The sequence below is a fragment of the Leuresthes tenuis genome, unplaced genomic scaffold (genome assembly GCF_036924035.1).
Source record: "Leuresthes tenuis unplaced genomic scaffold, fLeuTen1.0.hap1 SCAF_5, whole genome shotgun sequence".
Taxonomy (NCBI): Eukaryota; Metazoa; Chordata; class Actinopteri; order Atheriniformes; family Atherinopsidae; genus Leuresthes; species Leuresthes tenuis.
Window position 1 is genome coordinate 36,644,192 of NW_027325359.1, and position 24,671 is coordinate 36,668,862.

Genomic DNA, 24,671 nt, shown 5'->3' on the forward strand with positions numbered 1-24,671 from the left:
GACATGTTGGACCAAACTTATACTTATACTTAATAAGAGTTCTACAAAAGTAAGAAAAGATGGTGCAGCTGATCCAGTTTTGGGAGAAAAAGTTCAATTAAATATGTTTATTATGACATTTTTCTAAAGAAGAAACGCGGTTCAAAATGGCGGCAGGGATCGAACAGAAGAGGGTCACTAATACTCAGGTGTGTGCACGTGTGTGTGCACGTGTGTGTGTGCATGTGCAGGTAACATGGGGCCGACACCTGAGCTCAAACCCAACACCTCTGCTTGGCTCCACCCCTTCAACACCTCGCGTCAGCCTCCAATCAGAGACCCGTATCCATACGGCACGGCTCAGCTGATCCTCATCGTCATGGTAACCGGTTCCCTCAGCACGGTCACGGTCCTGGGAAACGCGCTGGTCATCCTGTCCATCAAAGTGAACCGTCGCCTGCGCACCGTCAACAACTACTTCCTGCTGAGTCTGGCGGTGGCGGACCTCATCATCGGCCTGCTGCCCATGAACGTGTTCGCGCTCTACCGGCTGCGGGGCCGCTGGCCGCTGGGCGCCGCGCTCTGCGACACGTGGCTCGTCCTGGACTACGTGGTGAGCAACGCCTCTGTCATGAACCTGCTGGTCATCAGCTTGGACCGATACCTCTGCATGACGCAGCCGCTCAGCTACCCGGTGCGGCGCACGGGAAAGATGGCGGGCCTGATGATCGGCGCCGCCTGGCTGCTGTCCTTTATCCTCTGGACCCCCGCCATCCTGTGCTGGCAGAGCGTTGGCGGCAGGCGTGCCGTCCCCGACAGCGAGTGTTACATCTACCTGCTGGCCAGCCCCGCCGTCACCCTGGCAACGACGCTCCCCTCCTTTTACCTGCCGGCGCTCATCATGATCGGGTTGTACAGCCGCCTGTCGGCCGCCAGCCACGGCCGGATGAGCGCGCTCCGGGCCAATCAGGGCGCGCTCCAGACATCCAGTCCCTCCGTTAAAGACTTCCTCCTGAAGCGGCGGAGCTGGGGGGCCAGTGATCCGGCCGTGGACCTGTCTCCAAACCAGTCCGAGTCCAATATGTTGAAGAACAGACGGAGCCGAGGAGCAGCCAGAAGTCCTGTGGACACTTTGGAGGCCGCAGGGGGTTGGAGACACCTGGTAGGTGCAGTTCGTCCTCCATGTTACTTCCTGTCTGGGGGCGGGGCTTGTTAACGGTTTGTGATGTCAGAGAAGCTAATCTAAGTCTTGTCTCCTCAGCAGTGTCCCTCTGGAGCAGTCGCCTGCCACACTCGGGATGAAGACTCCAACAAGATCGATAACGACTCCTCGTCCAGCGCCGACCTCCACAGGTCGGCCTCGGCGGCGTTCTCCACCTGCCCCACCTTCAGGTCCCAGGAGAGGAGGCGGCGGCGAGTGATGGCGAGGGAGAGGAGGGTCACCAAGACCATCCTGGCCATCCTGCTGGCCTTCATCCTCACTTGGACGCCCTACAGTGTCATGGCCGTTGTGGCCACCTTCTGCCAAGTCTGTGTCCCCGAGATGTTGTGGACCACAGGTTACTGGCTGTGCTACATCAACAGCGCCATCAACCCGGTCTGCTACGCCCTGTGCAACGTCACCTTCAGGAAAACCTTCTGCAGCCTTCTGCGCTGCCAGAGCCGGAAGCGCCGCTGATGCTTCCGGCAGGCGACGCCGTTTTCTGGACTTCTTTTCTTGGAGATCAAAAAGTAAAAGTAAGAGCTGAGGAAGCACCCGGCTGAGTTGTTTTAGGTGGAGAAAAAGGTCTCCATCGATGTCTTGTAGAATCAGAGTTCTCATTGGTCACTTTCACTCAACATGTGGAGAAACTGATGACCAACAGATGGTCACGGATGGGTACTGCCCCCTGCTGCTGTGGAGGGACACGGCATGGACTGGACTTCCCAGCCGGAAGACTGAAGTTTTGTTCTGGTTTCCCGTGTGATTCTGTTTTTTAAGACACTTTGTGGTCATGTGATCGCTAAACTCACCGATTCTTTTCCCTGATCTGTACGAACTGTTTTATTAACATCATATGATGCATCATGTTCTCAGCTTTTTAAATCCCCCTAAAATCCAGAGTCAGTCGGGGTTCATGTTCCTCTGAGTTCATGTTCCTCTGAGTTCATGTTCCTCTGAGTTCATGTTCCTCGGAGTTCATGTTCCTCTTGGTTCATGTTCCTCTGGGTTCATGTTCCTCTGGGTACAGTTAGTTTCTGTGACTTTCCTCTTTGTCTTATTTAGTTATTCAGTCTTTTCTTTGTTACTTTATGGTATTAACATCATATGATGCATCATGTTCTCAGCTTTTTAAATCCCCCTAAAATCCAGAGTCAGTCGTGGTTCATGTTCCTCAGAGTTCATGTTCCTCAGAGTTCATGTTCCTCTGAGTTCATGTTCCTCTGGGTTCATGTTCCTCGGGGTTCATGTTCCTCAGAGTTCATGTTCCTCTGAGTTCATGTTCCTCAGAGTTCATGTTCCTCAGAGTTCATGTTCCTCAGAGTTCATGTTCCTCGGAGTTCATGTTCCTCTTGGTTCATGTTCCTCAGAGTTCATGTTCCTCTGGGTTCATGTTCCTCGGGGTTCATGTTCCTCAGAGTTCATGTTCCTCTGAGTTCATGTTCCTCAGAGTTCATGTTCCTCAGAGTTCATGTTCCTCGGAGTTCATGTTCCTCTTGGTTCATGTTCCTCTGGGTTCATGTTCCTCTGGGTACAGTTAGTTTCTGTGACTTTCCTCTTTGTCTTATTTAGTTATTCAGTCTTTTCTTTGTTACTTTATGGTATTAACATCATATGCTGCATCATGTTCTCAGCTTTTTAAATCCCCCTAAAATCCAGAGTCAGTCGTGGTTCATGTTCCTCAGAGTTCATGTTCCTCTGAGTTCATGTTCCTCAGAGTTCATGTTCCTCTGGGTTCATGTTCCTCTGGGTTCATGTCCCTCAGAGTTCATGTTCCTCAGAGTTCATGTTCCTCAGAGTTCATGTTCCTCAGAGTTCATGTTCCTCAGAGTTCATGTTCCTCTGGGTTCATGTTCCTCGGGGTTCATGTTCCTCAGAGTTCATGTTCCTCTGAGTTCATGTTCCTCTGGGTTCACGTTCCTCAGAGTTCATGTTCCTCTGGGTACAGTTAGTTTCTGTGACTTTCCTCTTTGTCTTATTTAGTTATTCAGTCTTTTCTTTGTTACTTTATGGTATTAACATCATATGATGCATCATGTTCTCAGCTTTTTAAATCCCCCTAAAATCCAGAGTCAGTCGTGGTAAATGTGCCTGATCATGACTGGGTTTGATGGGTAAAGTCACCAATAAACAGACCAAAGTCTTCACCAAAACAATGTACAGTATTTAATTTGTTCATCTGTACAAGTCTCATCAATAATCTGTAGCTCCAAAAATAGACTTTTTTTCAGTTCAGAACTTTAAGAACCAAACCGGATGATCCAGGTTCTACTAGATGTTCATTTACTCTAAAAAGCTTTAAGGACTAAGAGTGTAACTGTTAAACTATCGGCTAATGCAGGAGGATTATTCGTATCATCTAAACAGCTTTAAGAAACACAACAACATCAAATGTGAATAAGAATAAACATCAAAGGAGGCCAAACGAGGACGCTCGCTGTGTTTTGGAGTCTCTCTGTTTTTGTGTTTGAAGGAGGGAAGACGATCATTCAGCCTTCAGTTCGACTTCTTCTCACCTGGCGACAGAAAAGCAAACAGAGGAAGTTTTATTATTATTTGGGAACTAAATGATTTCCAGTGAATAACCAGCAGACTTCAGGTGTTTCACACTTAAATAACGTTAAAATATTTATCGTTTTTGCACCAAAATCAGCGTTTTTAAACTTTTTTGCATTACGTTTTATGTAGAATACTTCTGATAAATAAGCTTTTACCATCTCTGGCAGCAGGTTCTGTTCAGGTTTGTGGGTTTCAGTTTGAGTTATTTCTCTGATCCATTTCCTGGTTCTGTTTCAGCTCTTAGTCCCGTGTTTGGTTCTGCTTCTGCTTGGTTCTGTGAGTTCTGTCTTCACATCCAGTTTGCTTTCCTGTTCATGACTCAGCTGACTCAGAGTTCATGTTCCTCAGAGTTCATGTTCCTCGGAGTTCATGTTCCTCAGAGTTCATGTTCCTCTGAGTTCATGTTCCTCAGAGTTCATGTTCCTCAGAGTTCATGTTCCTCAGAGTTCATGTTCCTCGGAGTTCATGTTCCTCTTGGTTCATGTTCCTCAGAGTTCATGTTCCTCTGGGTTCATGTTCCTCGGGGTTCATGTTCCTCAGAGTTCATGTTCCTCTGAGTTCATGTTCCTCAGAGTTCATGTTCCTCAGAGTTCATGTTCCTCGGAGTTCATGTTCCTCTTGGTTCATGTTCCTCTGGGTTCATGTTCCTCTGGGTACAGTTAGTTTCTGTGACTTTCCTCTTTGTCTTATTTAGTTATTCAGTCTTTTCTTTGTTACTTTATGGTATTAACATCATATGCTGCATCATGTTCTCAGCTTTTTAAATCCCCCTAAAATCCAGAGTCAGTCGTGGTTCATGTTCCTCAGAGTTCATGTTCCTCTGAGTTCATGTTCCTCAGAGTTCATGTTCCTCTGGGTTCATGTTCCTCTGGGTTCATGTCCCTCAGAGTTCATGTTCCTCAGAGTTCATGTTCCTCAGAGTTCATGTTCCTCAGAGTTCATGTTCCTCAGAGTTCATGTTCCTCTGGGTTCATGTTCCTCGGGGTTCATGTTCCTCAGAGTTCATGTTCCTCTGAGTTCATGTTCCTCTGGGTTCACGTTCCTCAGAGTTCATGTTCCTCTGGGTACAGTTAGTTTCTGTGACTTTCCTCTTTGTCTTATTTAGTTATTCAGTCTTTTCTTTGTTACTTTATGGTATTAACATCATATGATGCATCATGTTCTCAGCTTTTTAAATCCCCCTAAAATCCAGAGTCAGTCGTGGTAAATGTGCCTGATCATGACTGGGTTTGATGGGTAAAGTCACCAATAAACAGACCAAAGTCTTCACCAAAACAATGTACAGTATTTAATTTGTTCATCTGTACAAGTCTCATCAATAATCTGTAGCTCCAAAAATAGACTTTTTTTCAGTTCAGAACTTTAAGAACCAAACCGGATGATCCAGGTTCTACTAGATGTTCATTTACTCTAAAAAGCTTTAAGGACTAAGAGTGTAACTGTTAAACTATCGGCTAATGCAGGAGGATTATTCGTATCATCTAAACAGCTTTAAGAAACACAACAACATCAAATGTGAATAAGAATAAACATCAAAGGAGGCCAAACGAGGACGCTCGCTGTGTTTTGGAGTCTCTCTGTTTTTGTGTTTGAAGGAGGGAAGACGATCATTCAGCCTTCAGTTCGACTTCTTCTCACCTGGCGACAGAAAAGCAAACAGAGGGTTTAAAGTTTTATTATTATTTGGGAACTAAATGATTTCCAGTGAATAACCAGCAGACTTCAGGTGTTTCACACTTTCATAAAGTTACAATATTTATCGTTTTTGCACCAAAATCAGCGTTTTTAAACTTTTTTGCATTACGTTTTATGTAGAATACTTCTGATAAATAAGCTTTTACCATCTCTGGCAGCAGGTTCTGTTCAGGTTTGTGGGTTTCAGTTTGAGTTATTTCTCTGATCCATTTCCTGGTTCTGTTTCAGCTCTTAGTCCCGTGTTTCGTTCTGCTTCTGCTTGGTTCTGTGAGTTCTGTCTTCACATCCCGTTTGTTTTCCTGTTCATGACTCAGCTGACTCAGAGTTCATGTTCCTCAGAGTTCATGTTCCTCAGAGTTCATGTTCCTCAGAGTTCATGTTCCTCTGAGTTCATGTTCCTCAGAGTTCATGTTCCTCAGAGTTCATGTTCCTCTGAGTTCATGTTCCTCCGAGTTCATGTTCCTCCGGGTTCATGTTCCTCAGAGTTCATGTTCCTCAGAGTTCATGTTCCTCAGAGTTCATGTTCCTCAGAGTTCATGTTCCTCGGGGTTCATGTCCCTCTGAGTTCATGTTCCTCAGAGTTCATGTTCCTCGGGGTTCATGTTCCTCAGAGTTCATGTTCCTCAGAGTTCATGTTCCTCAGAGTTCATGTTCCTCAGAGTTCATGTTCCTCAGAGTTCATGTTCCTCTGAGTTCATGTTCCTCCGAGTTCATGTTCCTCCGGGTTCATGTTCCTCAGAGTTCATGTTCCTCAGAGTTCATGTTCCTCTGAGTTCATGTTCCTCGGGGTTCATGTCCCTCTGAGTTCATGTTCCTCAGAGTTCATGTTCCTCGGGGTTCATGTTCCTCTGGGTTCATGTTCCTCAGAGTTCATGTTCCTCAGAGTTCATGTTCCTCAGAGTTCATGTTCCTCGGGGTTCATGTCCCTCTGAGTTCATGTTCCTCAGAGTTCATGTTCCTCAGAGTTCATGTTCCTCAGAGTTCATGTTCCTCTGAGTTCATGTTCCTCAGAGTTCATGTTCCTCAGGGTTCATGTTCCTCAGAGTTCATGTTCCTCAGAGTTCATGTTCCTCAGAGTTCATGTTCCTCTGGGTTCATGTTCCTCAGAGTTCATGTTCCTCAGAGTTCATGTTCCTCAGAGTTCATGTTCCTCAGAGTTCATGTTCCTCAGAGTTCATGTTCCTCAGAGTTCATGTTCCTCTGGGTTCATGTTCCTCTGGGTTCATGTTCCTCGGAGTTCATGTTCCTCGGAGTTCATGTTCCTCGGAGTTCATGTTCCTCGGAGTTCATGTTCCTCGGAGTTCATGTTCCTCGGAGTTCATGTTCCTCGGAGTTCATGTTCCTCAGAGTTCATGTTCCTCAGAGTTCATGTTCCTCAGAGTTCATGTTCCTCAGAGTTCATGTTCCTCAGAGTTCATGTTCCTCAGAGTTCATGTTCCTCAGGGTTCATGTTCCTCAGAGTTCATGTTCCTCAGAGTTCATGTTCCTCAGAGTTCATGTTCCTCTGGGTTCATGTTCCTCAGAGTTCATGTTCCTCAGAGTTCATGTTCCTCAGAGTTCATGTTCCTCAGAGTTCATGTTCCTCAGAGTTCATGTTCCTCAGAGTTCATGTTCCTCTGGGTTCATGTTCCTCTGGGTTCATGTTCCTCGGAGTTCATGTTCCTCGGAGTTCATGTTCCTCGGAGTTCATGTTCCTCGGAGTTCATGTTCCTCGGAGTTCATGTTCCTCGGAGTTCATGTTCCTCGGAGTTCATGTTCCTCGGAGTTCATGTTCCTCTGAGTTCATGTTCCTCTGAGTTCATGTTCCTCTGAGTTCATGTTCCTCGGAGTTCATGTTCCTCGGAGTTCATGTTCCTCAGAGTTCATGTCCCTCAGAGTTCATGTCCCTCAGAGTTCATGTCCCTCAGAGTTCATGTCCCTCAGAGTTCATGTTCCTCAGAGTTCATGTTCCTCAGAGTTCATGTTCCTCAGAGTTCATGTTCCTCAGAGTTCATGTTCCTCAGAGTTCATGTTCCTCAGAGTTCATGTTCCTCAGAGTTCATGTTCCTCAGAGTTCATGTTCCTCTGAGTTCATGTTCCTCTGAGTTCATGTTCCTCAGAGTTAATGTCCCTCTGAGTTAATGTCCCTCAGAGTTAATGTCCCTCATAGTTAATGTCCCTCAGAGTTCATGTTCCTCTGGGTTCATGTTCCTCAGAGTTCATGTTCCTCAGAGTTCATGTTCCTCAGAGTTCATGTTCCTCAGAGTTCATGTTCCTCAGAGTTCATGTTCCTCTGAGTTCATGTTCCTCTGAGTTCATGTTCCTCTGAGTTCATGTTCCTCTGAGTTCATGTTCCTCAGAGTTCATGTTCCTCTGGGTTCAGTTAGAGTTTCTGCGACTTTCCTCTTTGTCTTATTTAGTTATTCAGTCTTTTCTTTGTTACTTCATGGTTTTTCAGCTTTGTTTTAACAAGATCCTCAGTAATTGTTCACTATCTACTAAACAAAAAGAAATAAAGATGGTGGGAAATCCAAAAATCTAAAGGCCTTTAAAGTAAGGAAAAATAAAGGGATGAAAAGAAATAAACAATTTTGTTAAAACTAAACAAAAAAAATCAATAAATAGTTTAGTTATTTACATTCGACACTAAATTAATTAATTAGTTTTAAAACATATCCATAAAACTGATTAGAAATCAGTGAAAAATATCTTTAATTTTTCATTCTTTTTGCCTTATTTGTGCATTTCCTGATTTATTGTTTCCCAGATTTAATCTTTCCTGTTGTGTTTCACTTATTTCCTGCTGCTCAGAGGCGCTAATCCTGAAAATCTTCTTCAGCTTCCTGCTCAGAAGCTGCTTCTGAATATAACCACAGATACGCTGATTATTCCAGTAATGGCCTCTGTCATGTTTTATCTGAATGTCTTACTACAAACCTTATTCTCACGATTATAAAAACACGATTTTAAGTCAAATTGTTTTTATATATATATGTTATCAGGATAATTTTGCTCTTTTGATACAGAAGAGAAAAAAGAACATTCAGAACTGATTTTAGATTAAATCCTTTGTATAAAGATCTTCATTTAAAACTGTTTCCACCTTCAGGTGAGAGTCTGTACCACCGTCAATATGATCAATACTGCTGATATTTCAGAATATGAAATATTTCATGTTTACATGAAGTCGGGTCAGATAGTTCTGGGGTCAGATGAAATGTTTAATCGGTTAAACACGACCTGAACATCTGCTCATATTCATGAATCTGGTTTTATTCAACCAACAGAAGTCTGAACAGTCCAGATCCAGATGTGTGTTTTTCCATGACCCACCTCTGGTCTTCTTGACTTTGTGGGAGCAGGGTTTGGACACCTTGACTGTAGTCTGACACTCTGCGTTAAAGAGCGCCCGCTTCAGGGTTCCAGACCGGGTCTTGGTGTTGGTGGCGGTGTCGCAGGGACTCCACGGCCCGAACTTGTACTTGCAGTCACCTGAGGAGATATTTCAGGCTTTAATGAGCTTCCTCTTGTGTTTGAATCCTTACCTGCAAACCGTCTCTGTGACTGATGTTTCCTTTCAATAACAACGATCAATAACTCTAACAGAGTCGATCAGGTTACAGAACATGGATCACATCATTCAATAAGCAACTTCTAAGTTACAGTGTGTGATAATAATGAGAAAAAGCTGTTCTTTTAGTGTCTAAAGGCTTTCTAAATTTAACTGTTTTGACCTTAAAATGAATAATTTATACCACATTTATCCACAGAAAGCAACATGTTGAATTAAAATGGAACATGGACAGTCTTTCAAAAAGAAAAAAAAGGGATGCGACTGACGTTTGGTGCAGATTCCGGATGGTTTACTTGTTTATTAAAGATATTCTGCCTGGCAGCTGTATCAGAAGTCCGTTTCAAGGCTTTTTTCTTCCTCCCAGATGAAGTTAGCATGGCTTGTATACGGTAAACTAACAGAACAGACTTTGATCTCACTTATCTCAAGATTCATTATAAATTAAATACTAATTAAATACTCTTTTAGCTTTTTTATTTTCATTTGAAGGCGGGTTCAGATGGAGGCCTGCCCTCTGTTCATGTGTGTTAGATAATGGGTGGACGTAGGGCACCCTGGGAGGACTTATATTACCCTGGGTGGACGTAGGGTGCCCTGGGAGGACGTATATTACCCTGGGAGGACGTAGGGCGCCCTGGGAGGACGTATATTACCCTGGGGTTGGACGTAGGGCACCCTGGGGTTGGACGTAGGGCACCCTGGGTGTACGTAGGGCACCCTGGGGTTGGACGTAGGGCGCTCTGGGTGGACGTATATTACCCTGGGTGGAAGTAGGGCACCCTGGGAGGACTTATATTACCCTGGGTGGACGTAGGGCACCCTGGGTGTACGTAGGGCGCTCTGGGTGGACGTAGGGCGCCCTGGGAGGACGTATATTACCCTGGGTGGACGTAGGGCACCCTGGGTGTACGTAGGGCACCCTGGGGTTGGACGTAGGGCACCCTGGGGTTGGACGTAGGGCACCCTGGGTGTACGTAGGGCACCCTGGGGTTGGACGTAGGGCACCCTGGGGTTGGACGTAGGGCGCTCTGGGTGGACGTAGGGCGCCCTGGGATGACGTATATTACCCTGGGTGGAAGTAGGGCACCCTGGGTTGTACGTAGGGCGCTCTGGGTGGACGTAGGGCACCCTGGGTGTACGTAGGGCACCCTGGGGTTGGACGTAGGGCGCTCTGGGTGGACGTATATTACCCTGGGTGGAAGTAGGGCACCCTGGGTGTACGTAGGGCACCCTGGGGTTGGACGTAGGGCGCTCTGGGTGGACGTATATTACCCTGGGTGGAAGTAGGGCACCCTGGGAGGACTTATATTACCCTGGGTGGACGTAGGGCACCCTGGGTGTACGTAGGGCGCTCTGGGTGGACGTAGGGCGCCCTGGGAGGACGTATATTACCCTGGGTGGACGTAGGGCACCCTGGGTGTACGTAGGGCACCCTGGGGTTGGACGTAGGGCACCCTGGGGTTGGACGTAGGGCACCCTGGGGTTGGACGTAGGGCACCCTGGGTGTACGTAGGGCACCCTGGGGTTGGACGTAGGGCACCCTGGGGTTGGACGTAGGGCGCTCTGGGTGGACGTAGGGCGCCCTGGGAGGACGTATATTACCCTGGGTGGAAGTAGGGCACCCTGGGTTGTACGTAGGGCGCTCTGGGTGGACGTAGGGCACCCTGGGTGTACGTAGGGCACCCTGGGGTTGGACGTAGGGCACCCTGGGGTTGGACGTAGGGCACCCTGGGGTTGGACGTAGGGCACCCTGGGGTTGGACGTAGGGCGCTCTGGGTGGACGTAGGGCGCCCTGGGAGGACGTATATTACCCTGGGTGGAAGTAGGGCACCCTGGGTTGTACGTAGGGCGCTCTGGGTGGACGTAGGGCACCCTGGGGTTGGACGTAGGGCGCTCTGGGTGGACGTAGGGCGCCCTGGGAGGACGTATATTACCCTGGGTGGACGTAGGGCACCCTGGGTGTACGTAGGGCACCCTGGGGTTGGACGTAGGGCACCCTGGGGTTGGACGTAGGGCGCTCTGGGTGGACGTAGGGCGCCCTGGGAGGACGTATATTACCCTGGGTGGAAGTAGGGCACCCTGGGTTGGACGTAGGGCGCTCTGGGTGGACGTAGGGCGCCCTGGGAGGACGTATATTACCCTGGGTGGACGTAGGGCACCCTGGGTTGTACGTAGGGCGCTCTGGGGTTGGACGTAGGGCACCCTGGGGTTGGACGTAGGGCGCTCTGGGTGGACGTAGGGCACCCTGGGTGTACGTAGGGCACCCTGGGGTTGGACGTAGGGCACCCTGGGTGTACGTAGGGCGCTCTGGGGTTGGACGTAGGGCACCCTGGGGTTGGACGTAGGGCGCTCTGGGTGGACGTAGGGCACCCTGGGTGTACGTAGGGCACCCTGGGGTTGGACGTAGGGCACCCTGGGTGTACGTAGGGCACCCTGGGGTTGGACGTAGGGCACCCTGGGGTTGGACGTAGGGCGCTCTGGGTGGACGTAGGGCGCCCTGGGAGGACGTATATTACCCTGGGTGGAAGTAGGGCACCCTGGGTTGTACGTAGGGCGCTCTGGGTGGACGTAGGGCACCCTGGGGTTGGACGTAGGGCGCTCTGGGTGGACGTAGGGCGCCCTGGGAGGACGTATATTACCCTGGGTGGACGTAGGGCACCCTGGGTGTACGTAGGGCACCCTGGGGTTGGACGTAGGGCGCTCTGGGTGGACGTAGGGCGCCCTGGGAGGACGTATATTACCCTGGGTGGACGTAGGGCACCCTGGGTTGTACGTAGGGCGCTCTGGGGTTGGACGTAGGGCACCCTGGGGTTGGACGTAGGGCGCTCTGGGTGGACGTAGGGCACCCTGGGTGTACGTAGGGCACCCTGGGGTTGGACGTAGGGCACCCTGGGTGTACGTAGGGCGCTCTGGGGTTGGACGTAGGGCACCCTGGGGTTGGACGTAGGGCGCTCTGGGTGGACGTAGGGCACCCTGGGTGTACGTAGGGCACCCTGGGGTTGGACGTAGGGCACCCTGGGTGTACGTAGGGCACCCTGGGGTTGGACGTAGGGCACCCTGGGGTTGGACGTAGGGCGCTCTGGGTGGACGTAGGGCGCCCTGGGAGGACGTATATTACCCTGGGTGGAAGTAGGGCACCCTGGGTTGTACGTAGGGCGCTCTGGGTGGACGTAGGGCACCCTGGGGTTGGACGTAGGGCGCTCTGGGTGGACGTAGGGCGCCCTGGGAGGACGTATATTACCCTGGGTGGACGTAGGGCACCCTGGGTGTACGTAGGGCACCCTGGGGTTGGACGTAGGGCACCCTGGGTGTACGTAGGGCACCCTGGGGTTGGACGTAGGGCACCCTGGGGTTGGACGTAGGGCGCTCTGGGTGGACGTAGGGCGCCCTGGGAGGACGTATATTACCCTGGGTGGAAGTAGGGCACCCTGGGTTGTACGTAGGGCGCTCTGGGTGGACGTAGGGCACCCTGGGGTTGGACGTAGGGCGCTCTGGGTGGACGTAGGGCGCCCTGGGAGGACGTATATTACCCTGGGTGGAAGTAGGGCACCCTGGGTTGTACGTAGGGCGCTCTGGGTGGACGTAGGGCACCCTGGGGTTGGACGTAGGGCGCTCTGGGTGGACGTAGGGCGCCCTGGGAGGACGTATATTACCCTGGGTGGAAGTAGGGCACCCTGGGTTGTACGTAGGGCGCTCTGGGTGGACGTAGGGCACCCTGGGGTTGGACGTAGGGCGCTCTGGGAGGACGTATATTACCCTGGGTGGACGTAGGGCGCCCTGGGAGGACGTATATTACCCTGGGTGGAAGTAGGGCACCCTGGGTTGTACGTAGGGCGCCCTGGGTGTACGTAGGGCACCCTGGGAGGGCGTAGGTCACCCGGGGAGGACGTAGGGCACCCGGGGTTGGACGTATATCCTACTTGAGTCGTCACACTGCTGTGTTACACACTGCTCCTGGAACAAGTTGATGATTATTTAATCAAGAAACCGTCAGAAACAACTTCTGACGGTTCCTGGTGATGGGCGGCTGTGGAGAGTTTATAGATAACAGGACGAGATCTTCACCAAGCAGCGGGATGTGACCAGCTGATGAAGGTACCTTCTCATAACTTAACTTATTAGTAACTTCATTAACTACATTAAAAAACTCTCTATTTCATGTGAATTTGTCAACAAAACTCATCTATTGATGCACCACGTCCTGTTTTAAATGCTCATTTAAACAAAGTCAAAGTCAATCCATGATCAATAATCAGCCCGTTGCACGTTATTGAACAGGCGAACATCCGAATTCCACACAGAAAGAACCAGCTGGGATTAGAACCAGGAACCTTTCTGTTGAAGTGGCCTAACATCTGTATTATATGATAAACCTGTTCTTTTTATGTTATAGTGCAGCTTACTGATGTCCTTCTTCCAGTTGCAGGGGATCTTGCAGTGGATCTTGTCGGTGTGATCTTTGCAGGTCGCCTCTCTCAGGCCATCCCCACAGTCTCCGTGCTCCGGCACACATTTCCCATACTTCGTTTCTCCGGGGCTGCACTCGGAGGCGGGCCGAGACTTGTCATGTTTACCACCTGCAGGACAAAGAGACACCTGAGTTTCATTCTCTTGCCTCGTGTTATATGAGTTATATGAACATTATTGTGGCTGTGAAAGGTTCTCAGAATCTGGCAGAAATGTCTCTCTCAGTCCATACGGCTCACTCATGGAGTTCCTCAGGGCTCCATTCTGGGCCCGTCCTGTTCTCACCATACATGTTTTTAGTAGATCTAAGATCCCTTCACTCGCTTCATGGATGACATTCAAATCTTCCTGCTTATTAAAGCCAAAACTAAAGCTTCCTTCCAGCTTTTATTGGACCTTTCAAATTACATTTAACTTTGGATGATAAGAACAGGACGGAGATTAGTTTCTCCTCGTATGTTGGAGCAGATCAGTGATGTCTTTGTCTTCAGCGACTGGTTCCTTTGGGCTCCTGATCGAGGATGGATCTTATTTATTGTCTCTAAATGTTAACCAGTGACCACCATCCAATCAGCCAAGCTCTTTATGATGATGTCATGAGATGAATCAGAATCAAATTAAAAAGTTTCATCATGACACAATTTTCCTTCTTGTTTGTGACGACAAAAATAGATTAAATATGCCAATAAAATGCTACCAATGAATTTTTACTTATTGTCAATACCCTGTTCATTTATTAAATTAAATAATTTATTTGTTTATTTAATCGTTTATTTATTCATTTATTTAATCATTTGTTGAAACATTTATTTATAAATTTATTGAATCGTTTATTTATTCATTTATTTGTTTATTCATTTATTTAATAGTTTATTAATTAATGTATTAATTGTTCATTAGTTTATTTTTATCATTTGTTGAATCATTTATTTAATCATATTTATTCATTTAATGATTTATTTATTAATTTATCAAATAATTTAATTTTAACTTTGATTTATTAACATGTTTATTCCTGTATTTTCTTGTAATTTTACAATCTTTACCGTAATTGCATCTTTTGCATTATTTAATTAATAAACAATTATAATACTTATATTTATTTCCAAGAATATTCGTCTCACCTTTCTTACCATCTTTCTTTTTGCTTTTTAATTGTTCTGAAATGTGGATTTCCAGTCTCTTATATATTAGATTGTTGAGTAAAAATCATAATTTTACAATATTTTCTTTATTTTTCCAGCTGTAACAGTTCTGTTTGGTTGTGGCCGAAGGTCAAAGGTCACAGCAGCTGATCTGACAAATTCAGAGAAACACAAACTGAAACTTTTAAATTTTACTCCAGATATGCTTAAATTAAGTTTATTGTTGACATTTTAATGCTAACCTGCCTTATTAACCCACCTGGTTCATCTTTTCCTAAAGTTATGAATCAGTTAACGGAGGAAATTAAACCAGAACAAAGAGACAATCTAAAACGTTAGAACTGTCACCTGACTGCAGATTTATTACTATCATTTTGTACAAAATGGGCAAAAACTTCATTAATCTTTTTTGCACTTTTTCTGTCTCCTTTAAATCAGATTTTCATGATAGGATTAATTTGGCCAAAAACAGTCGTGATTATAATGTTGTTACGATATCTACGGAGGACTTTAAAATGTATTTCTATCAGAATGAGGTAAAAAAAACTGTTAAAACTGTACAAAAAACAATTAATTAAATGGAATCAGAATCAGTTTTCTGTAACACTTTTGGTTTGTAAACAACCAGAATATCTGTTGGGCTCTTTGTTACCTTTAATAATTACCTTAAATACCTTTATTACCTTTAATAATGGCCTTTAATACCTTTATTACCTTTGATAATTACCTTAAATACCTTTATTACCTTTGATAATTACCTTAAATACCTTTATTACCTTTGATAATTACCTTAAATACCTTTGATAATTACCTTAAATACCTTTATTACCTTTGATAATTACCTTAAATACCTTAATTACCTTAAATACCTTTATTACCTTTGATAATTACCTTAAATACCTTTATTACCTTTGATAATTACCTTAAATACCTTTATTACCTTTGATAATTACCTTAAATACCTTAATTACCTTAAATACCTTTATTACCTTTAATAATTACCTTAAATACCTTTATTACCTTTAATAATCACTATTAATACCTTTATTACCTTTAATAATCACTATTAATACCTTTATTACCTGTAATTATTACTTTTATTACCTGACACATCCCTGCATGAAAGGTATCACCTCCAGTAGGGGTCCTTAGGTAAGACCCCCTCATGTAGCTTTGGATAAATGCTAAATCCAGACGTCCTGACTTTCATAGAAACTAAATATAAACATCAGGAAACATTATTCCTGTCCAGTAAATCACTTTTAATTCAGGATGATTCTCACTTTCTACCTTCAGTCCTCCACAGAGATCTGCAGACTTACAGCTGAGTCCTCTCTATGATTGGATCTATGCTTTAAATGCTTAAACCGGCAGAGTTGAGCCGTTCTGCTGTGAATGAATCATAGAGCCAGACAGAGGATCTGCTTTTTATGGCAGATCTCAGCTGGGTTTTACCTGCTTTGGCAGGAAAGAACTTCGACTTTAAGACTTTTCATGTCTTTTAATGGGACAGAAACTCTTTAAACACATTATTGGACTCCAGTTAGAGGAATTATCAGTTAATCAGGCCCGGTTCTGCCAGAGAACCTGTTCTGATGGCCTCAGAGCGGCGCTGAGACGAGGAAACAAACCGTTTTTCTTCCTTCTGCTGAACACTGACTGCAGGTTTGAGTTTTTAATCCTGATACCAGCTGATTATCTGCTCATAAGAAGCAGCTGCTGGGTGCTGGTCTGCTGCATCTGACATGTTGTTGCTGCTGTTTTCTGAAATCTGAACGACTTCAGGCTGTTTGAGTTTGGTTTACAGAGAAGTCGGACACATTAACACAGGAAAACCTGCCTGTCCAGCAGAGTGAGGCAGCTGCATTCCTGCTGTTATCAGTTGTTATCTCTCTCAGAAACATGAAACTCAGGCAGGAGGAGACGGGCAGCATGATTTAGATACATATTCACATATTATCTGGACATTTTATTTGCATCTTATTGAGATTTTCTACTGATTTACTCTGAAAAACTGCTGGAACTGAGCTTCCCACAGCTCAAGCAATGCCTGGAAAAACACCCCAAATCATGGTGAGTTGAAGACGAGACGTCTAAGAGGCAGAGCAGGGACAAAATGGAGAAAAAGGAGGAAGTTTAAAGCATTTCTTCCTTTAATCATCAGGGGAAATGTGAGATCTCTGGTGGATAAAATGGACGAGCTCGGAGCCCTGATGAGGACACAGCAGGAATATCAGAGACCTGGTTGCAGGAACAGCTCTAACAGCTCTCTGCTCAGCTTTAAGACTATCCAGGCAGACAGAGACTGCAGACAGAGCGCTAACAGTAAAGGAGGAGGATCACAGAGCTGGTTAACAACAGATGGTGGAATCCTGGACCTGGCTGCAGGAACAACTCTAACAGCTCTCTGCTCAGCTTTAAGACTATCCGGGCAGACAGAGACTGCAGACAGAGCGCTAACAGTAAAGGAGGAGGATCACAGAGCTGGTTAACAACAGATGGTGGAATCCTGGACCTGGCTGCAGGAACAACTCTAACAGCTCTCTGCTCAGCTTTAAGACTATCCAGGCAGACAGAGACTGCAGACAGAGCGCTAACAGTAAAGGAGGAGGATCACAGAGCTGGTTAACAACAGATGGTGGAATCCTGGACCTGGCTGCAGGAACAACTCTAACAGCTCTCTGCTCAGCTTTAAGACTATCCGGGCAGACAGAGACTGCAGACAGAGCGCTAACAGTAAAGGAGGAGGATCACAGAGCTGGTTAACAACAGATGGTGGAATCCTGGACCTGGCTGCAGGAACAACTCTAACAGCTCTCTGCTCAGCTTTAAGACTATCCAGGCAGACAGAGACTGCAGACAGAGCGCTAACAGTAAAGGAGGAGGATCACAGAGCTGGTTAACAACAGATGGTGGAATCCTGGACCTGGCTGCAGGAACAACTCTAACAGCTCTCTGCTCAGCTTTAAGACTATCCGGGCAGACAGAGACTGCAGACAGAGCGCTAACAGTAAAGGAGGAGGATCACAGAGCTGGTTAACAACAGCAGCCCAGATGTTGAACTGCTGGCTATGAGTTTCTGTCCATGTTGTCTGCTGAGAGTTCACCTGAGTTACCTGCTGACGCTGTGTGTGACATCATCAGCTGAGTTGTTGCTAAGCAACAGAAACAACAGCCCAACCACTGATGGAGACCTCTGAAGGTTCCTACCACACCTTTATATTTTATTTAGTTATCTGTAACAGCAGCTGATCTTTAATAATAATTAATACTGCAGGGATATAATTTACCTTCAGGGATTAATAAAGTTTTATTGAACTGAATTGAGTAGATTTAGATTCATATTCCTCTCGAAAGACCCCACCTCTTTGACTTTTAGCTCTTCTGTTGGCCTCAGCGGTGAGCGTGAGGACCAGGAGCAGCAGCAGCGTCACTGAGAACAAACTTCGCATCCTGCAGAGACGAACACACACAACCTCAGTTACAGTCAGACATCATCAGGGCAGCATGTTAAAGACTAATTACGCCCAACCCAGACCGGCAGAGGAGCATATCTGGTGTCAGGTTGTTGACCTGCAGCTGTTTGCTGAACTAACATCAACACAAACACATGTGGACGGGGAGGGGGCCCTGCGGGACTCCATATGTGCAGCTCCACAGACGGATTAATGAACAGGCTTAATGGGGTCACGGGGGCAGAGACTCAAAGGCACACAAAACGATTAACGAGCGACAGCATGACCACAAAGAGAAGTAAATCACAAACAAAGAGATCAAACGACACCAAACCCACCAGAAACAGACAAAAACAGCTACGGAAATGACTGCAAATGGCCACAAGGAGGCAGAACCACCACCAAAAACACCAAAAACAGAGACAAAAAGCCCCAAAAGCCTTCTGAGGCAGAACCCGACCACACAGAAACTCTCTGGTTCTGGTTCTGTGGACCCCTGCTTCCTTCCCTTCCTCTGAATAAAGTGAACCTTTTTTTGTTTAATCCGCTGTCTGATGGTCTCTGGTTCTGGTTCTGGTTCTGTGGACCCCTGCTTCCTTCCCTTCCTCTGAATAAAATGAACCTTTTTTTGTTTAATCCGCTGTCTGATGGTCTCTGGTTCTGGTTCTGGTTCTGTGGACCCCTGCTGACGCCTTCCTTCCCTTCCTCTGAATAAAATGAACCTTTTTTTGTTTAATCCGCTGTCTGATGGTCTCTGGTTCTGGTTCTGGTTCTGTGGACCCCTGCTGACGCCTTCCTTCCCTTCCTCTGAATAAAATGAACCTTTTTTTGTTTAATCCGCTGTCTGATGGTCTCTGGTTCTGGTTCTGGTTCTGTGGACCCCTGCTTCCTTCCCTTCCTCTGAATAAAATGAACCTTTTTTTGTTTAATCCGCTGTCTGATGGTCTCTGGTTCTGGTTCTGGTTCTGTGGACCCCTGCTTCCTTCCCTTCCTCTGAATAAAGTGAACCTTTTTTTCTTTAATCCGCTGTCTGATGGTCTCTGGTTCTGGTTCTGGTTCTGTGGACCCCTGCTTCCTTCCCTTCCTCTGAATAAAATGAACCTTTTTTTGTTTAATCCGCTGTCTGATGGTCTCTGGTTCTGGTTCTGGTTCTGTGGACCCCTGCTTCCTTCCCTTCCTCTGAATAAAGTGAACCTTTCAGAGCTCTTCCTGTTTGTGTTTTTTCTTTAATCCGCTGTCTGATGGTCTCTGGTTCTGGTTCTGGTTCTGTGGACCCCTGCTTCCTTCCCTTCCTCTGAATAAAATGAACCTTTTTTTGTTTAATCCGCTGTCTGATGGTCTCTGGTTCTGGTTCTGGTTCTGTGGACCCCTGCTGACGCCTTCCTTCCCTTCCTCTGAATAAAGTGAACCTTTTTTTGTTTAATCCGCTGTCTGATGGTCTCTGGTTCTGGTTCTGGTTCTGGTTCTGTGGACCCCTGCTTCCTTCCCTTCCTCTGAATAAAATGAACCTTTTTTTGTTTAATCCGCTGTCTGATGGTCTCTGGTTCTGGTTCTGGTTCTGTGGACCCCTGCTGACGCCTTCCTTCCCTTCCTCTGAATAAAATGAACCTTTTTTTGTTTAATCCGCTGTCTGATGGTCTCTGGTTCTGGTTCTGGTTCTGTGGACCCCTGCTTCCTTCCCTTCCTCTGAATAAAGTGAACCTTTCAGAGCTCTTCCTGTTTGTGTTTTTTCTTTAATCCGCTGTCTGATGGTCTCTGGTTCTGGTTCTGGTTCTGTTGACCCCTGCTTCCTTCCCTTCCTCTGAATAAAGTGAACCTTTCAGAGCTCTTCCTGTTTGTGTTTTTTCTTTAATCCGCTGTCTGATGGTCTCTGGTTCTGGTTCTGTGGACCCCTGCTGACGCCTTCCTTCCCTTCCTCTGAATAAAATGAACCTTTTTTTGTTTAATCCGCTGTCTGATGGTCTCTGGTTCTGGTTCTGGTTCTGGTTCTGTGGACCCCTGCTTCCTTCCCTTCCTCTGAATAAAGTGAACCTTTCAGAGCTCTTCCTGTTTGTGTTTTTTCTTTAATCCGCTGTCTGATGGTCCCGATGCGGACCCCGTCCTGCTCTGCGGGGTCCAGATGGTCCAAACTGAGTCCGGATCAAATCTGCTCTGTTTTCAGCTCGCCCCCCCCCCCCAAATCTCACAGCGCCCTAAGCCAAATAATCTGACTGTTGTCGTGGCAGCAGCATCAGGATTATGGAAGTGGGCTAATGTATGCAGATGCTGCCCTCAGCTTCTTATTTTTCTCACATTTCTGTCCGGACTCAAGAGTTCCTTCGCTGTTTGATGGGCTCGATTGTCACAAGCGACGAATGCAGCGCAGGCTTTTGGTTCTGGTTTGAAAAACAGAGAGTCAATTACCCAGAAAGCCCCTCTCTGGCTCTGTGTTGTCATTGTGCTGAGAGATGACAGCCTCCTCTTTCAGGCCTCCATTAAAGCAATGCTTCTCTTTCAGATGTCAGCTGGCAGAGCAAATCCTGCCCTCCTCGCTCCTCCTGCGGCCTTTTATGAAGAAAGAACCGGCTCTCAGCAGGCCTCCAGTCTGTCCTCCATCAATGAAGAGGAGGAGGAGGGGGGGGAGGCGGTGTGAGAGGGGGGGGGGGTGGCCAAGCAGCCACTGAAAGAGCCCTTTAGATTTCCCCTCAAAAGAATACTGATTCATTGGGCCAAAACAAAGCCTCCTCTCGCCTGGTTTCACTTCTCTAAAGCCTAACACAGATTCCATGCCACCTCTGAGGAGCCCCCAGTCCTCCCCCCACCCTCAATGGACCCAATTTGCATAAGAAAACAATAAAATCTTAGCATGAAGAAAAGGAGCGGGATGCTCCCTTTGGTTCAGGAGCAGGAGCAACATTTAGAGAACTTCCTCCTGAATCTGGGGTTCACTCCGGCATCCAGAGCGCCGTCCTTTAAACGCATCCTGAAGATCAGAGGGGAGGTCACCTGATCCGAGACGCAGGGCGTGAATCCTGCAGACATCCAGCAGCCTGATCCTCCTGCAGATGATCAGTTCACCGCAGTAAAAACATGAAGGTTCCTCTTCGTCTTCATGGATTCAGTCAGATCGGAAGCTTCGATTTGCAGCTAAAAGCTTCAGGATGAAGTCATAAAAGCAGCCAAGCATCTGGTTTCCTTCATCAAGAGGAAAACATGACAGTATTCTGCCCTTCCTCTTCCCTCATTCCTTCCTTTCTGCTCTCAGTCGAATATTCCCTTCTTTCTATTCCCTCAACCTCTCCTCAGTCTGTTTCTCCTTCAGTTTAAGAGTCAACAAGAAACCACTTTAAACCGAAGAACAACTTTAAACCCGAAGAACGACTTTAAACCCAAATAACAACTTTAAACCGAAGAACAACTTTAAACCGAAGAACAACAACTTTAACCCGGAAGAACAACCCGAAGAACAACTTTAAACCTGAAGAACAACTTTAAACCAAAGAACAACAACTTTAACCCGGAAGAACAACCCGAAGAAATACTTTAAACCAAAGAACAACTTTAAACCCGAACAACAACTTTAAACCAAAGAACAACTTTAAACCAAAGAACAACTTTAAACCAAAGAACAACTTTAAACCCGAAGAACGACTTTAAACCAAAGAACAACTTTAAACCCGAACAACTTTAAACCCGAAGAACAACTTTAAACCCAAAAAACAACTTTAAACCGAAGAACAACTTTAAACCGAACAACTTTAAACCCGAAGAACAACTTTAAACTGAACAACAACTTTAAACCTGAAGAACAACTTTAAACCCGAAGAACAACTTTAAACCAAACAACAACCCGAAGAACAACTTTAAACCAAACAACAACTTTAAACCCGAAGAACAACTTTAAACCCGAAGAACAACTTTAAACCAAACAACAACTTTAAACCCGAAGAACAACTTTAAACCCGAAGAACAACTTTAAACCAAACAACAACTTTAAACCAAACAACAACTTTAAACCAAACAACAACTTTAAACCCGAAGAACAACTTTAAACCAAACAACAACTTTAAACCCGAAGAACAACTTTAAACCGAAGAACAACTTTAAACCAAACAACAACTTTAAACCCGAAGAACAACTTTAAACCCGAAGAACAACTTTAAACCAAACAACAACTTTAAACCCGAAGAACAACTTTAAACCAAACAACAACTTTAAACCCGAAGAACAACTTTAAACCAAACAACAACTTTAAACCCGAAGAACAACTTTAAACCCGAAGAACAACTTTAAACCAAACAACAACCCGAAGAAAAACTTTAAACCAAACAACAACTTTAAACCCGACGAACAACTTTAAACCCGAAGAACAACTTTAAACCAAACAACAACTTTAAACCCGAAGAACAACTTTAAACCCGAAGAACAACTTTAAACCCGAAGAACAACTTTAAACCGAAGAACAACCCGAAGAACAACTTTAAATCTGAAGAACTTTAAACCAAAGAACAACTTTAAACCAAAGAACAACTTTAAACCCAAAGAACAACTTTAAACCAAACAACAACCCGAAGAAAAACTTTAAACCAAACAACAACTTTAAACCCGAAGAACAACTTTAAACCAAACAACAACTTTAAACCCGACGAACAACTTTAAACCCGAAGAACAACTTTAAACCAAACAACAACTTTAAACCCAAAGAACAACTTTAAACCAAACAACAACTTTAAACCAAAGAACAACTTTAAACCCGAAGAACAACTTTAAACCAAACAACAACTTTAAACCCGAAGAACAACTTTAAACCCGAAGAACAACTTTAAACCCGAAGAACAACTTTAAACCCAAAGAAAAACTTTAAACCAAACAACAACTTTAAACCAAAGAACAACTTTAAACCCGAAGAACAACTTTAAACCAAACAACAACTTTAAACCCGAAGAACAACTTTAAACCCGAAGAACAACTTTAAACCCGAAGAACAACCCGAAGAACAACTTTAAATCTGAAGAACTTTAAACCAAAGAACAACTTTAAACCAAAGAACAACTTTAAACCCAAAGAACAACCCGAAGAAAAACTTTAAACCAAACAACAACTTTAAACCCGACGAACAACTTTAAACCCGAAGAACAACTTTAAACCAAACAACAACCCGAAGAACAACTTTAAACCAAACAACAACCCGAAGAAAAACTTTAAACCAAACAACAACCCGAAGAACAACTTTAAACCAAACAACAACTTTAAACCCGAAGAACAACTTTAAACCAAAGAACTTTAAACCGAAGCCCAGCAAACAGCAGGATGAACTGATGAAAAACAGGATTAAATGAACCGATGAAGGAACACTTCCTTCATCAGAGAAACAAACCAAACCCTAATCCTAACAAAGTTACTCTGAGGATCAATCGACCAGCTTCTAATTGATTAATTCAGTGATAAATCGGCTCATTTTCCAGCTGAAAGTCGGGTTTAAAGGCTTCAAAGTGCAGATAAAAACACTCACGTGTGGGCCTGAGAGCAGCTGCCTGTCGAGCTGTGGAGCCGTCGCCTTCTGTCGCTGCTTCAGCTGCAGCTCCTGAACAACCCTCGCACACGTGCACGCGCACGTGCACGCGCACGCACACACCAGCCTCGCGGTGACATCACAAGCTCTAATCCGGGGGAACAAAACACGCTGGGCTCATTTGCATAAAGGGAGGAGTGTGTGTTGCATCTGAGGAATGTGTGTGTTCACCGGCTGCAGGGCGGCTCGGGTCCGGCTGCAGGGCGGCTCGGGTCCGGCTGCAGGGCGGATCGGGTCCGGCTGCAGGGCGGATCGGGTCCGGTTCAGTTTCAGGTGCTGTGAGGGAAACGCCTGCTTCTTACACACTGAACCGGGTCAAAGTTCACGCTGACGCTGCTGAACCTGTCTTATAATACAACTCCTTTCTGTTGGGACTCGCTCAGCTTTGGGTTTAGGTCTTTTGCCTGAGCTGTGGTGGTTCTGTGGGGTTCTGGTCCGGCTCCCGGTCCGGCTCCTCCCTCTGAGCTCCTGATGGCTCAGTCATGCGTGGAGCTCTTTGTTCCAGCCTGCAGCTGAGAGCTCAGAGCAGCAGGAGGTCAGCTCATTTATTCCCAAACTCTCCCAAACGCCTGAAATATCCCAGCCCAGAGTCGGTTCTGGGGAAGGTCCATTAAGGTCTTTTCGTTGCTCTGAACTTGAGTTTTTAAGTGTGTGACATGAAAGGATCTGACCTGGATCGGCTCCTCCTCCTCAGCAGCAGCGTTTTCACACAGATCCTGAACAGTTTCCTGGAAAGAAGCTGCAGCTGAGGAGGAAAAAGTGAGCAGTTTGTGCAAATCAGACCCGGAAACTCGGCGGTTCTGTTCAGATAAAACAGGAGAAAACAGGATTAACTCCAGAGGAACGGCTGCTGCGGCTGCACCACGGAAACGTTTCCACTGAAAGGGAGAAAAAACTGCCGAAAACTGCAGTGAAGCGTTGAAAATGAACCAGTTTCTGACAGTTTGAGTCACTTTAAAACATTTAAAAGGCCTGAAAACAGCATCTGTTTGGATGAAAAACTAAGTGAACCCCTGATCCAGCAGCTTGCAGCAGTGAGTGTAAAACTCATGACCTTTAACCTTTA

At 45.9% G+C, this 24,671-nt stretch overlaps 2 protein-coding genes across 2 annotated transcripts; one reads left to right on the top strand and one right to left on the bottom strand.

Annotated features, from left to right (window-relative positions):
- Positions 1 to 234: 234 nt before the first annotated feature.
- LOC140307773 (muscarinic acetylcholine receptor M4-like) lies at positions 235 to 1,657 on the top strand. Its single transcript, XM_072386774.1, has 2 exons — positions 235 to 1,127; positions 1,227 to 1,657. Exons 1-2 carry the CDS (start codon positions 236 to 238, stop codon positions 1,655 to 1,657), a joined length of 1,323 nt encoding a protein of 440 aa, XP_072242875.1. The 5' UTR covers position 235.
- Positions 1,658 to 5,004: 3,347 nt separating this feature from the next.
- Positions 5,005 to 23,646, bottom strand: mdkb (midkine b). Its single transcript, XM_072386773.1, has 5 exons — positions 23,546 to 23,646; positions 17,964 to 18,052; positions 13,391 to 13,564; positions 8,747 to 8,905; positions 5,005 to 5,377 (listed from the first exon to the last, which is right to left on the bottom strand). The coding sequence occupies exons 2-5, from the start codon at positions 18,049 to 18,051 to the stop codon at positions 5,358 to 5,360; spliced, it is 441 nt and encodes a 146-aa protein (XP_072242874.1). The 5' UTR covers position 18,052; positions 23,546 to 23,646; the 3' UTR covers positions 5,005 to 5,357.
- Between the last annotated feature and the right edge of the window lie 1,025 nt (positions 23,647 to 24,671).